The sequence below is a fragment of the Ischnura elegans genome, chromosome 7, assembly GCF_921293095.1.
Source record: "Ischnura elegans chromosome 7, ioIscEleg1.1, whole genome shotgun sequence".
In the NCBI taxonomy this organism is placed as follows: Eukaryota; Metazoa; Arthropoda; class Insecta; order Odonata; family Coenagrionidae; genus Ischnura; species Ischnura elegans.
This window is the reverse complement of record NC_060252.1, coordinates 109,423,647-109,439,899: the sequence shown is the minus strand read 5'-3', so window position 1 is coordinate 109,439,899 and position 16,253 is coordinate 109,423,647. Positions and strand designations below refer to the sequence as shown.

The window sequence follows — 16,253 nt, the reverse complement described above, 5'->3', positions numbered from 1 at the left end:
TTGACCACGAAAAGCTTTCGGGAAATTATTTATATGGCTTTACCGACGATGGATTTAGCACACAGGTTGGTTACCTAAGCAACATTTTTAGATTTAACGTCACGTTATTCGTCCAGTGTTAAGCCTGAATCACACGATCATTTTTTTCGTTGCGAAAGTGATCACTCGCAAAATGATCGTCGCCGGCAATTGTTTTTCACGATCGCGATCGCGATGACGAATCCCATCGCTATTTTTCATCACTCGTCCGGTCGCTTTTTCTGTCGCTAAAACCGCCCCTAAAACCCCATATCAGCCAATCAGAACGCATGACCGTATGGTTTGATTGCAGCGCAGCATTTGACAATTGTGGGAACGACATGGATAAACAAACACGCTACACATTTTCGTGATGCGGGTGATAGTTTAAAATAAGCAGAGACGTTGGCTAAAACTTTTTTGCATAACACACATTGAACTACACTCCAAGAACTATTTTAACAGAAATTATATTAGCTCAGACAGATTATTTTATAAGTGGAGTTTCCTCAGAGTACAATGGTGGTAGTCGTGGAGGAGTCTGAACAATAACTACCTCCGTGGCATCAAGGACGTAATAGCAGCGTGGCCCTCCTCTTCGCGTAGCAATCGGAGAGAGGAGGCAGTACTCACACGGTTGAGGATAGGGCCAGCCCATTGACCCATGCCTATTTCTTTACTGAAGAGAAAGAACCTCCCCAATGTGATGATTGTAGGTACTCGTTTAATATTAGACATATCCTGATAGATTGTGTTAAGTACCGCGACGCGCGAATACGGGTTAATCTAGGGGGAGACCCAGAAGCCCTTTTAGGAGACCACCCTACCAACCTAAATTATACATTTCAGTTCCTCAAAGATATAAATATTTTAAATAAACTCTAATTATGCTCACTCTTTGTACGAGAACACCATATGCAGTGGCTCTCTTTCTACATAAGTTTTGGAAATAAATAACACGGTAGTGGTGCGAAATGACCTAGCCGTCGACGCACCCTAAATTTAAATACTACTGTTACTAATTTCCTCAGATAGTATTCTGAGAACTATCAACAGATAAATCAGCGAACATATTTGTCCGCAATATCTTTAGAGCTTCGTTGATACCCTCAAGCAAGCTGTGCCCATCAGGAGTAAATGAGCCGGTTGCGAAGGACGGAGAGAAGCACTTTACGCCTTGGGTCCACCACTCTCCATCTCCTCAGAGCGTGAGGTGTTGCGGTGAGAGTGTAGGAGACGATTCGGCCTTTGGATTCACACGCCTCATGAGAACACTGCCTCCGGCTAAGAGGGGTCAAAAAGGGACTTCCTATTCATTACATTTCTCTGAGCTATCCCTTTAATCGGAAAATCAAGGCCTTCGCCCTGCAAAGTCTGCTCAGTCCTAAGTCTTAACCCCCTTGTCCTTTCTCTGATGGAATTACTGGCTGAAAATATAGTTCATCGGGTTTAATTAGATTACAAATATATTACTGAGGTACTGGAAGGATCCCTTACGAGGCGGATGTGGCAGATTTTGTTTGCATCAGGTGATTGGATCAGTATGGATTAGTTTTCATTGATACCGTGTTTGGCGAGATACGGTGGAAATCTCTGATATTCAGCTTAATAAAAGCATTTGTCTGTTTCCACCTTGATAATGGCACGAGTTGCCGAAACCATGGTCGTTTTAAATAAAAGTGTGTGGAAACAGACAAAAGGTTTTACTAAGCTGAATTTCATCGATTTATTGATATTGAAGATTTCGTCAACAATTTTTATACGTGCATCAAATTGCAGAAGAAATCATATTTCCAAGCACCTGCTCTTCGTTCACATTCCGATTCACATATGCTGCAAACACACTGGCATTTTGATTGGGAATTCTATTTACTCTAGCGATTTTATGACGCAAATTATTCACTTAATCTACTCCAGTAAATCTCTTGCTAATAACCAATACTGCCCAAGCGTGAATATTCCTTGCACTCGGATTTTCGTCTTTATGTTCTCCTATTATTGCACTCACCTTTCCAGTGGAATGTTTATCATTAAAAGTGATAGGGGATGGTTCCTTAATTGGACCAGATCCCAAATTATTACCCCACGAGTATACCAAGTATTTCAGTCGGCAATACAAAGTAGTAACGCCATCAAGAGAACGCCACTAGATGGTCGGAGAGTTGGAGTAATAGGAATCTCATTCGTGTGATTTTGTGTCTGCTATATTTAGAGTGTAGGTAAGATGCTGTCTCAGGTTAAGAAAATCAAGTTAATATTTCTATGGCACGCTTTTAACCATACTTTGTTTGCCAATATCGGTATTACGCACATAAGAGTGGAAAATTTGAGGTTGAATAGCTGCGGTAACGTGTTGCCTAAGTTTGATCACTGAATGTTGCTTAAATGGGTCCGGTCCATTTTAGGAGACTGTAGTGTAATGCATTGGAAAATTGATTTCTTTTAAAAAACTACGTCAGCCTCGGTGGCGGCGAGGTAAAGTCCTCGACTGCCAAACAAGAGGTCACGGGTTTGAGTCTCACCTGGGTTGGTTACCCCTAACCAGGGCATAGTCGTTCGTGAACGTTTATTTATTAAAAGTTGTTGAAGATCGCCGATGTAAAGGCCAACACGAGTTTTTTTACGGTGGTATGAAAAAAAATGGTAGTCGTGGGACTGCCGTTGGAAATGACAACTTTTTATTTTAAAAATGTTGGACGTTGATTGATGTTAACAAATGCACAAGAAACCTATGCTACTAACTGGATTAGGAACTTAAACTCGGAAAAGCAAAGCTACTAGCCGATATTCAAGAAAATATTTTTTATAAATATTGCTATGAACAAAATCGACTAACTATTGTCAACACTAAACGTAGCGATCCTTTCTGCTTCAGAATATATTTTCATACATGAGGAACGAGCAAATTCAAAACTCATTCTCTCTTTATTTCCCTCTCCTTCGTTAACAGTGAGGCGATGACGATTTTGAGGTGACAGTCACGCGAGTTCAGAGTTTTTTACCAATCTGAAAAAAGTGCGCCATAAGTTTTCGCTTCAAAAGTTTTTCTCCGCGTGTTTCCTTTTTTATATTTCTACAATATATAATTGTAAACACTTCACATTTATAAATTAATTTTATGGCGCAACATTCGAATAGGCTACTTAAATTGAACGTATAAAAAGAAAATGAGTTATATTGTACCTTCACTATTCTTGTATCGAGTGCACTCTCCTGCACAAGTATGGACTTGTGACGGTGATGCGAGTCTAATGGTTTGTACCCCTCCACAAGCACAGTGTATATAGCGAGGATACTGTGTATATGTAGAATACACACAATTATACATATATGTAGTAGCGGTGGCGGTGACGTGAGTCCAATGGTTTGTACCCCTCAGCAAGTACTGTAAATATAGCGAGTATACTGTGTATACACAGGATATACATAACTATACGCACATGTAATAGCGGTGACGGTGACGCAAGTCCAATGTCTTTTACCCATCTACAAAAGTGCTCAACGCGCCATAAGAAGTTTTCACCACAAAAGATAAATGCAAAAATAAAATTAAAAATTAATTCCACATTAAATTCATAGTTACATGATGAAATATGATATGAATTTTGCTATAGCTACGAGATACGCCAATGCTAGGTACCTACATCTAACGAATGGTATCAAATCCGTCGGTTGGCAAGTAACCGTTTCTTACGGAGATGGAATTTTTTCTCATTGAAATCGTTCTGCTGTCAATGGAGATAAGACCAGATTTGCCTTACTATTAAATGAAGCACATCCCTAGCGCCCAAGAACCTTGCCTAGTGCCTACAATTTGAATTAAAACGTTTTGTGCTACACTAACTTGCAGGAAAATTAACTGGAAAAAACAGATTCCTTCCGTTATAAAAACGGAAGCCGAAGCTATCCCTTCGTCAATCATGAGGGACGATAGGGCAGTAAGGTAGCATTATTGAGATATCGCCACAGATTTTCAACGTTATTTTTGTTCAAAATAAGGGAACCAGCAATCAATAATGTGCTTGAAATTATGTGTTATAAGACCATTAAATTATTAATCTACTTACGCTTACTACTTCTGCAAAACAATTTCTAGCGAAACTTTTATCCTTTCAATCCGGGAGATAACGACTGCAAAGGTCAAAGAAACTGGGTGGGGATGAATTAGAGTTATACCTCACGAGATGTGCACTATTAAACTAAGAATTTAATTTCCGTGTAGAATTCAGGTAAACTATGAAATTTGTGTAAAAAAGCTCTTCCAAATAATCACTTGCGGATGATCATAAAATATCGCTTGGACTTCGTCCCTAATCTTATATCGAGCGTTATTTGCTTTCAATACGGTGCAGAAACGAATATTTTTTTCACTAAACAGCTTAAAATTAAAACGAGTTATTGTTTCTTTAGAACACAGGTTGTCATAAATAATATGAAAAACAATGGATTTTATTAATAATGAACATCTGCTTCTAGCTTCTCATCCCACTCAGGGTAAACCCAAGGGGATCATGAATCAACACTTCTTATTGCTTGCATGTTTATATTCCCAGATGATCTGATCCGATAGCTAAGGTGTAAAAAGTAAATTGCTAGTACGACTACCAAGCATGTTACACTAAGTCCATTTTTCTCGTCATTTACTCTTTCTACAGTTATATTTTTGTAACTTTTTTCATCTCATGTATTATTTATTGATATAATGGACGTATTTTTTCAATATTTATTTGGCACTCGGTTGAACAATTAGTTGCACAAGTATTTTTTCCTCGTTAACTGCTTCCTCACCCGGATGTCACAGAATAAACGCATCGTTAGGTATGTGTTTGTGCTGGTAGCATGCTTATCTTAATTCATTTAAATGCACTAACCTGATGCTGCAACGACGCGTTTTAATTAACGTAAGTGAGTTATATCTGAGAAATTAGGAAACCAAAAGGAGCATTGAATGTACTGTACCTTGGTAGACCTCATAGGTGAAATTACTTTACATATCCTCTTAATCGAATTGTACATCGCTTTTCTCGCATTAACTTTTTCCATGATATATTTACGGTTTTCTGAAGCTGAAACACAAATCGTATATTTAACATTAATTAGTAACAATGCCTAACCATCATTTAAATTGTGAATTTCTTTTAATTGTTTAAATTGGTGCATCAAATAATTCTGCCTGTCCCCACAATCTTGTATTGTTTTTACTCCTTTGAAGATTCCGCTTTTCTCATATCCTCTTGGATGCGTTTAAGTATGTTTCCTTACCGTTTCCAATCTTTAATTCCTAAATTATAGAAAATTTGTGACCTCTCCCAATCGAAGCCTTACGAGCAAAGTGAGATGTCGTTTTGTAAGCGAATTTGTCCGAAGTGAGAAAATGAGGAAGCCCCTAATATATCTCTTTATTTTTAATTTAAAATAAGAGTGGAGCAAATTTTCATTTCAAAATCATGTTTGCGCTGCATGTTCAGCGGAGATAACTTTTGATTTAATTAATACAGACGAAACTGTTGTCTCAGAAATTTAAAAATGTGAGGGCGAGGAAATATCCAGCATGTTTAACATTCTTGTTACCCTTACATACATTATGACAATATTAGTTACTTGCTGATCGTATTGAACTAGAGGTTTCTTTATTCTCTTCCTCTCTAGAAATTATCCCTTTAATGTTGATCTTGGCTGTTGGATCTGCTCTCTCATTGCTTTTGCTTTGAATGTGACAAGCAAATATTGTGATAGTGTATATAATTTTGCTAAATTTCTCAATGCTCTTTTTTATTTAATCTCTGATAATATATTATGAAGGGGTGATTGATAGTAAAATTGAACTACGTATTGGCTTTGTAAACCTATGATCATCGAAGGGTTATCGTGTCTATAGGATATTACACCCCTTTTTCGTAACATAACCATGAACTTCTCGGTAATTTTAAATGACCTTTTGCTATTTTAAAGTACCTTATGCTATTCAGTATCCCTTAAATTTTTATTAACTTATGTATTTTCTTTGATTATTGTAGGTTCCCCTGTCGCTAATAAGCATTGTTGTTACTCCTTTCCAATGACATTTGAGATTTTTCTCAAAACACTAATATTGCTTCTGCGACATTTTCTGAGTCATTTTTTCAAAATAATTTAATAAAAATAGGTGAAATTAACCCTAATAAATCCAAGCTTTGGCCGCATTTGATGTGGAAACACAGAAATATACTCTGGGATAAATTACAATTGAAGATCTAACCGCACATAGGAATGTGTCACCCGTAATACATTGGGTGCCACTGCTGTTTCCCTTTAACTAGAATTTTCGCTGCACTGAGGACTTCATCCGTTCTTCCCGTTCATTAGTCTCTTGTCTACCATATAACCTACTCTCCCCATTCCAGTACTCCGGCGACACACTTCTGTGGACACGCGGACGGGAGAGCCTTCCCTGATCCTCGACACCACTGCCAACATCATTCTCCCTACTGCACCCTCTTCCCTAGCAACGGGTTATCCTTCTCTTTTTCCCCGATGCCTGACCCATCTCACTCTGTCCATTGGGCATCCATTCCTCCATTTGGTACTCAAATCTAAAATAAATTAAGGTTACTGTCTCCATTCTATTTTTAAGTACTCTTTTCTGCGCGATGTAACGCTATAACTTTTTTTCCTTATCTTGACCTCGTATAATTCATGTTAAAATATTTCTTGTAGTGTAGGTCAACGTATGTTATGCAAAAAAGTTATAGCCAACGTTTCTGTCTATTTTAAACCATCATCAGGGCTTAACAAAGTAAAAAAAGGAAAAAAAACATTATGCTTACTTGCTTATGTACAATGTTTAGCCCTGATAATAGTTTAAAATAAACAGAAACGTTGGCTATAACTTTTTTGCATAACATACGTTGACCTGCACTCCAAGAAATATTTAAACATGCTATAATTTTTTTGTACGAGTTCACTACTTGGAAAAAAATAACCAGACACTGCTAACCTAAAGAACTTTTCTTGCTCAGAATGGTTAAATAGTAGGGTCTCTTCTCCTCCCGCTGTGAATTCCCTTATGATTCAATTGAATGTTTCTAATATTAAGGCTTAGTTTTTTTGGACTAATTACGTTCGTGTGGGCGTTATCTAACCTGTGCACTTGTTTGTAATTATTATTCTGAATTTTTCATTTTACCTTTGATAATGAGAACATGCTTCATTTCATTTACTTGCTAATACCTCTCATATATACTTTTTTCTTAGGAAAACCTGGGAGATAAAGGCCTTTACAGGCGATGTTAATTAATTTTACGATATGCGTAAAAATTCTCAGCCAAACGTAACTACCTAGCCCCTAAATTTCTCTATAATTTTGTATTTTTTTACTGAGTTCGAGACTCAATACATTATCTTTTATTGTTTTATATTTCATTTAATATTTTCAGTAAAAACGGTAGTTACAATTTTGAAATCATTTCAGAGTCGTCATTTCCTTAGGGATGGGCATTTATGCATGCTCTTTTATCTTTGTTCATTTCTCAGACTTATTCATAGAGAATGCACTCTACCACTAACTTGCTTAATAATTCATAATCCACTTGGTTTGCTAATTGTTCGTATATCTTTTTAGGCAATTGATTGGTGCGAGGAACTTTACTGTATGTATTTTGCTTCTTCGTGAAACTTAGGGTATGCAAAGTTGCAGTAATTTCCCAGGTTTACTCGAACTTTAGTAAGAGATTTCTGAATCTGCAATAGTCAGTCCAACTGACATGTAGTTCAACTCTTCTTAATAGAGTCGTGATGGCTATTTCATGAAAGGGTTTAATCGTAGTTTGCGTGAGCCAGGCAGTGTAATGGGTAAATTGACTTGCTAAGCTGACGATGGCCTGTGTATATTGTGCAATAAATTTAAGAGTAATATTTGCCTTCAGAGTTAGACAACTGTCTCCTTCAAGTATCCCATGATGCGGTTGCATCTTGGAGGTGTGCTTACAGCGAAGGCGGACTGCTTAGAATTGCAGTAAACTTTGCTCCTTGGTGTTTCACTTCGGCCACAACGTATTCACGGTACGTCATGGTTTTGGCTACTCCAGGGAACTTTGCGAAGATGCTCTAGTTTTCAACGTGAAGTCGTGAGATAAATGAGGGAATTCGAGAGAATTTATCTCGGAATCATGTTTGCGTTGCTTATTTCAGTAGCTGGATAACCGTACTGACTAATGATAATTGTACATCATTGAACGATTTTAGTAATAGAATTATTTTAATATCATCATCCATGGCGTCACAGTATACAGCCACAGTAACATGCAGCATCAGAGTAGTAAAAGAAAGTTATAAATACCTAGTATATTTTATTCAAAATATCTACATGACAAGGGAAAAAGTTATCATTTGGACTTTTTTAAATAGAATTTTAATTTACAAAAAACCGTTCAAGGAGGGAGTCCACATTAATTTCATCACAGTAACTCATCACCTACTATATTAAGAAGGTCTATTTTTACCACGTTTTATTATACTCGCTTTTTTGTTTGTCCTCCCGGAAAAAATCATGAAACTCTGATTTCAAGGACTTCCCCATTACCTAGAACGCTGAAATTTTCGTGATAGCTCAGAACTGGATAACAAATCTATGTTCTTATACTTTTAACGCGAACGCAACAGTATCTCGATTAACGTTCAGAAATAAAACTTAAATATGGAGTTTAAAATATGGCCACTAAAATACGATGTAGTTACTGCAATCATAGTAGGCAAAGTATAATATCTGTTTGTAAAGCGTAATATGTTATTTGTTTTTGCTGTTCGTTTTAGAAAAATTCTTCGATTTACCTTTCCTTTTATGGCTTTCTCTGAAAATTGCGTATTGCTACATGGAATTTTCAACTTCGCACGCAACTTCTGTCGTCTCTATTTACCATTCAACAATAGAAATAAATAGCGTTTGCCACAAAACGATTTCACATCGAAGGAAGAAGTTAAAGCAATCGAATTTATAGATGAAAAGATTATAAAGAAAAGAGAAAGTGGGAACAACAAAAGCGTATTAAGACATCAATTTCAGGCTATCAAGACAAGGTAGGTTGGCAAGATACACAGTTTAATTAGAATACATTACGAAACTCTTGACGGTTCTTGATAAAACTGTTGCATTAGTTCTTGAGATCTCTTATCGATTGAAAAAAATTGAAATTTTAAAAATGTTGTTAATTTCAATGTGAAGAAATATAAAGGTAAAATATTTGAAGTGCAAAAAAGAAAGTGAAGTGAAAGAAAGTAAAGAGAAAGTGAAGAACTGCATAATATTACGTTTTAATACTTGCAATTATTATATTGTAATTACAAATTTGATACTTACTGGTCAAAGCATATCAGACTTTTCTCTTAGCAAAAGAAAATATAATCTTACATGCGCACCGCGTTTTTCGTTTTTGATGCCTGAAATGCTCTTCTAAAACTAATTTTAACTTTCTCATCAATCACATTTTAAGTTTTCAATAATTTATGGTGGCAATGGCCATTATTTTTTCCTTTTTAGTAACATATGTTTTTTATAAAAATGCTATTTTTATTCATAGATATTATTTTAACCATTCAAAATCGAGATTTTGTCGGAAAGATGAATTTATCCCCCGAAGTTTGTTTTTTCCACAATTAACTACGATGCCTTCGGTAGAGACCAGAACTACCCTCGGGTCGGCCCTGCAAACCTGGCTATCTTCGAAAAAATATTGAGATCATTTTCAAACGCGATTCGTCAGAGACAATTATTGCACAATGGAGCTAATTTGACTCAGTCGCACATTTGGGTCATTTAGCTCTAAAACTCCCGTAAAATGCACCCCGACTTTAAACTTTTAAAATATTCTCCATGGGCCTCTAAAATGTTGCTATCTCTGTCCATAAGATTTTATTAATGGTTAATTTCATATTTCTTTTCAGTTAAGGGGCCATAAAACATACTCTTTACATTCTGCAATCACAATTACGTGTACGTAATGTAGGTAATGAGATAGAGACAGATAGTTCACTGTCGGAAATACTATTATTAGCTCGGTATTCCTTGGATCTCGGGAAATTCCATTTCTATCCCTGATCCACTAGACACGGAATCACTGCCTTCTCAAGTGTATAATCTTGAATCTCTCACTGAATAATCTGTAGAGAATTCACCACTATCCAATATCCCGTGATCGATTTTTGTTATTCTTCGCTGCATATAACGGCCTCGTTAAAATTCACGCGTTGTTTGTGACAGATTCGTCTAATTGAAGGGGTATGAATGACTTGTAAAATGGAAATCGACTGACCTGCAAAAAATGGCTGCAGAAATGCTTGAAGATTAAGATATTACAAAATCAATTCCACTGTGAAAACTATTGCGATTCGTCCCCTATCGTCACATAATGTTTCTCGCTGAGAGATCAAATTGATCGCAACTGGGGTGGAAAGGGATTTCATCTCACGGCCTGTTAACACAAAACTTTAACACGCACGAGTTAATTTCTGCTTAATGAACGATTTCCTGAAAAATGAACGATTATCGAGGACCGGAACGGAACATGTACGGATGCATAAATCAAATTAGAACAGGTTCTATTCTGTGTAGGATAAACTTACTTCGTTAGGTAGTCATTCAAAGTACACTGGAATCCCGCAATCCTGAACTTATTGGGAGCAAACCTTGTTTGTATAATTTATTGCCGCCTCGGTGGCGGCGGGGAAAAGTCCTCGCCTGACATGGGGGAGGTCGCGGGTTCGAGTCCCGCCTGGGTAAATTACAGGGCAATCTGTTTGTACACGTAAAATTGTTAACATGTTATTATATTCCGTGTAAAAGTCCGTACAGAGCTGTTTTCGGTGGTATGAATAAATAAATAAATAAATTTAAGCTGTTCAGATTAGCCGAAATACAGTAGATTCCGTTGAATGGATCCACCGGTTACTTGGAACAGACGCTTAATTGGGACAGATCTTGGAGAACAGAACCCAATCGAGGAATATCCCAGAGTATTCCCCGCTTAATTGGGACAGCATGTCGCTTCATTGGGCCATGAGTCGGCGACATAGACTATACTCGCGACGAAATTAAAATTTTTTGTTTTCAGAATACCATTTTTTTATATTTCCCTCCTTTGATTTACTCTTATTTTTCACAAATGTTCCTGTTCTTACCCTATTTTGAAAGTTCATGTTGTTATACTATCCGAAAGAGGATAGGACTTTTCTTTAATAGGACTTCGTGAAACACATTCATTCAGCATCGCCCGAGGCTGTGAAATATATTTTTAACAAAAATGTTATAATTCTTTAATATGATAATTAATTAACTAAACGCGCTGATTTATTAATCAAATTAATAGTTTAATAAGCCTATGTTGCATTATAAGCATTCTTTAATCTTCTTTCTATCATTTCAACGTTTTTTTATGCCCATATACAGGATAGTTCGCCTAAATGGGACAGCCGCTTAATTGGGGCAAAGTGCGCAAGTACCGATATGTCCAAACTATCCGGAATCTACTGTAATAGTAAAAATAACCGGTTTGAAACAGATTAGGAAATCACAACCGTATGCAGTGTAGTGATGGGATATTGTCGTTCAAAATCGATTTTTAACCGAAAGGAAAAGTTAGAATTTCCGACAAAAATTTAAATTTGGACCGAAAGATCAATTGATCGGAGAAATCTTTAAAAATATGCAGCTTGTTCCAAAGCATGTCTATTATGAGTTCCAAAAAAACTCCAATCACACATTTAAGATGCAGAGGAAAAACTCTTCAAAAATCTACTAAGAATACGTGCGTGAATTATTTGTAGTTAAAATCTACAAACGGATCGCAGTTAAATTTTTGGATCACCACTTGGAACAACTTGACTTCACTAAAATTTTTAACACTTTGCGTGCCATGGGCGTAATATCGTCCTATTAATCTTTCTGAAGAATTCCGTGGACGTAATGTTACGTCTTTCTATTTTATTGACTTAGTTTGCGTGAAGCTGTAATATATCGCCCATGGTACTTTTCCAGTTTACTGCTTAGTAGTTCTGTTATTTCAAAAATCAACTGCTCGATGGAAAAAGAGTTCTTTTAATTTCTTGAGGACGAAAAGTCCTCTGTAGCTAACGGCACCATTTTCTCAGCCTACTTTGTGTGAAAATTCTTTGGATGAAAGAACTGTTTGTTGAGGGTGCAGTGACCTTTTTTGTTATCCAGGATTTTGAATAATTTTCTTGGAACAATGCTTTTGTAAGATTTCCATGCTTTAAATAGTTCAAATTGAGCGTAATAAAAAATATTATGCATTTTATGGTGGTACATCATTTGTTGCAACTTTTTTATTTTTCAAAATCAGTAGGTTTTCATTATTAAAATATATATTTAAAAGTTAGCAATAAATGTTATTCAACTCATTCATAAAGAAGAGCAAAGTCCATTTTTATTGAAATACACATCAATATAAATATATTTTTGGTGCTTATATTAAAAAAAAATTGCGAATTTAGTAAAAATGGATGGATTTTTCAGTAGGGCTTTGAAATTAGCGGGCGGCACTCAAATTGTTAAGAAAGTTCAACCGATGACGATGTTTTCTTGATAATCGAGGGCGTACTTTCCAATTTTACCGCCCTTAGAGAAAATTTTTTCACCTCGGACGGATGACGTTATCATAGGCCGTTAGGGATACCGTTGGAACCTCCTTGGATTCACTCAAGTTGGGTGGTTACACGGTGCATTTTCGTGTTCGTTCACGTGTTCATACGTTTAGGCATAAACTCGAACGTGTTAATATGTGGGTATTTCTTGAAATGAGAGGGCCGACTCGGCCGCGAAGGGAGCCATCGAGGACGACGTTGCTGCCTCTGTGCTGGTGCCATACGAGGATTTGAAGGCGATCATGAAAAAGATAGCCTTAGAAAAGTGGAAAGACACTTGGCGCTCTCTGACCGGGAATAAACAATACGCAATCAAGCCGGTAATCTCAGCGTGGCCCACGTCTGTCAGGAGGAATCGCAGGGAGGAGGTCGCAATCGCGCGACTGAGAATTGGGCACTGCGCTCTGACCCACTCGTACCTCTTCACCGAAGAGAGAATTCCACCCCTTTGTGATGACTGCGACTCTCCCATTACTATGAGACATCTCCTGACAGAGTGTGCGAAATACCGTTCTGTGCGCCATCGGCTGAACATCGGGGGAGACCTTGGGTACATCCTAGGAGACGACCCTGATAGTATCAGCCGAGTCATAAAGTTTTTAATAGAGACCGGGCTAATTAACAGTGGTTAAATTCCAATTTTTTATAATCTGACTACCCCTTTTATTTCAAAATTTTTACGAATGTTTAAATGCCTTTTTAATGAATCTTTTAAAATTTTGATTCTATAGATTGTCAGTGGTGCAAATGACCTTTGTTGTCAAGGCACTCTAAAAACAAAACACTACTACTACTACGTGTTAATAAACCGTGTAAACAGGCGTTAACAAAGGAGATAAGTGTGATGGTTCTGATTCTTGTCCCGTAGAGTAACCTGAATAGGTATTTAGAGAGAACTTTTGCTACTTTCTATGGTTTTTAAAGAGAATGCAAGGCCTATCGATAAACGGTGCACAGTGTGAAACTTTGTCTTCTCTTAAAAATTGTATTGACCAGGGGAAAAAAATGGACTTCTTAGAGCAGTTTGAGATTGTGAATTGCCCCACTAATCTCTGTAATGAGCATATGTTCCCTTCCCAGTCACCATTATTTTACGTCACACTACCATCCCCCAAAGACCCTCAACCTTGATTTCCTCATGTTTTTAAACCTTTTGAGAACCCCCCCCCCCTTTTTCCTTTTTCCCTTCATCGTTTCGCCTGTGCAAGCCAACCCAAGGCCTTCCCCCACCTCTTTCAAAAACTGCTTTACTCTTCATCCACGTTCCTTCCCACCCCTCTTTTTTCATATCCCCCCCTCCACCCACGGTTACCTATTTAATTGCAAGCAACCCAACAAATTGTACCTAATGATGGCATAAGATGCAGAAACCCGTGTCGTACTATTTAAAATAAAGTGTGGAATAGAACAAAGTAATTTATTTTATTCTATGATGAAGCAGTTCAACAAAGTAACGTCTGAGACCGTGTCTTAAGGCCGTTTTACACGGTACACGGAATGCGCAATCTGACGTGCGTGTGAAGGCGCATTATCAAAATTGCATCGTATAAAGCGGTGAATTGCTAGAACACATGCGTGGATGCGAGACGGCAAAATACCCCCTGTTCTATAATTTTTGGTTTTTTCCCGGCGAACAAATGCAATGAAGTTTTCTCGGGTTTCGCACCGGGTCAGGTCCTTCATTTCTCCTTCCAACGTTTTCACCTGACCCGGTGCGAAACCCGATAAAACTTCACTGCCACACCCTGTTCTAATTTCGTTCATAAGTACATTCGCGCAATACCTCGCCATTTTAGAAATTAATGCAGCTCTAACCTGCGCAATTCCGCGCACCGTGTAAAACGGCCTTTATATTTGTCTCCTCTCTCTCTGTGATTGCAGAGGTGGTTGTGCTGGAGGAAGAGGATCGTGTTTAGCAACGGCTTATGCGGCGGCGTCAGCTCCTCCGTCGTCGCAAGCGCTGGAAACGGTGCCGGGGGCGCCGTGTGGTGGAGTAGCAGCCTCAGCGACTCGGGCCTGCCGCACCACCCGCTGCCGCACCCGTCCGCCGCACCCGGCCGACAGCAGCCCCTCATCGTCGAGGAAGGCCCCGAGGACGCCTCTTTCCGATTCCGCATCCGATGGCGGAGCAGAGCCTCCACGGGCCTCGCGTCCTCCCCGTCCGTGTCTTCGTGCGACCTCTACTCGTAAGGTCATCGCCATTGCAGTGCACGCCGCGTCCCAGTGCGTGTGGTTGCTTAGCAAGGGATGGACGAATTTAAAAAGACAAAAAAACCATGTGGAAATAGATGGAGCTCCTTCACTTGAACTTGCAGTGGCAGAATGTGAAGCAGTGAAGGTAACGGTGTGCTCTTGAATGTCGAGATAACAGACTAACCCACCGACTAACTTTGGACTGGGTGCTTCTGTAGTTAATATTGTAGGAAGATATCGATTTTGTGCGAGGATATCAACAGTAAACAATTGAACAATTTTACTTCCTCGGTGACTTAATCACGGGGATGGGTTCTTCCGCATATAGGTCGTATTTTTGTCAATTTACAGAAAATTTAATAGTTACAGCTGAGTTTATCTTATCTTCCGTCGGAAATTACTATGAGATGAGCAAATTAAAAAAAAATTATTTCTCAACCTAAGAGTAGAGGCGATGTTTTGTGCATCAGTTTGGCACTTGGCACATTATCACAGATACACTTCTGCGCGGGACACAGATTTATAGCTTTCGACCAACTATGCCATATATGACCTTGGTAGTGATATTATTGGCAATTGCCTGGGTAGATTAGTCAAAACGATGGACAATACAAAAGTGTACCCGTAAAAAAAGAATTTTTCTCGTATTTTGTTGTTTCTCTCACATCACGCTAACCTATCGATAGTCTTTTGCCTTTTTTCGTTTTGAGTCGCTTCATTTTAACTTCCGCTATCGCCTTGAAATTCTAAGGATGCATCGAGAAGTCAACATTCACCGGTCTCACAGTTTTTAAATATTTTTATGTGAGTTGTAATGCAGAGTTAAAAATTTTAATTAATGGATACAGAAAAATGATGACGAGGATTTACTCTACCTCATCCAACAATTTCAAGATGATGGCATAATTTTTAAACGAGTAATAAAAGGTAATAACGAGAGTGACGACATGGATTGCGTCGTTGATGTTGGCGCCTGTGCTCATGTATTTTTTTAAAGGAATACAAGGGAAAGATATTTCTGTGCTCTAGCATAAGCATTAGTCAGTGGCGGCTCGTGAGCCAAATGCTGGGAGGGGCACACCCTACCGGGGGTGTCAAAATTTTTGAATATTTTGTGTATTTTAGTAAGTTTTGAAGGCAATCTAGAAATCATTATGATTCACTAATACACATAACAATCGCTAGCACTAAAACACTAACAATCACTAACTCGATTAACTCAACTACAACTAGGCCTATTTACATTAAAACAATTTACACAAAATTAGTCAACTGGTCACCAAAACAAGGTATTCTGCAACACTGCAACACCAAGATTATACGGCCGCCGGTCGGCGCGGCGATGTCAACACACTCGTTCTGCGCATGCTCGGGCGGCGTCCCAAGTCTTCCATAAGGCACAAGCTTAC

The 16,253-nt window shown here is 38.1% G+C and overlaps 1 protein-coding gene across 1 annotated transcript in view; it reads left to right on the top strand.

The window, feature by feature from the left end:
• LOC124163065 (trissin receptor-like) overlaps positions 1-15,776 on the top strand; it is a 319,914-nt gene extending 304,138 nt beyond the window's left edge. The window contains exon 7 of the mRNA XM_046539851.1: positions 14,533-15,776. Within this exon, the coding sequence (XP_046395807.1) occupies positions 14,533-14,567 (35 nt within the window). The 3' untranslated portion in view covers positions 14,568-15,776. The remainder of the gene's footprint in view (positions 1-14,532) is intronic.
• Positions 15,777-16,253: the final 477 nt, after the last annotated feature.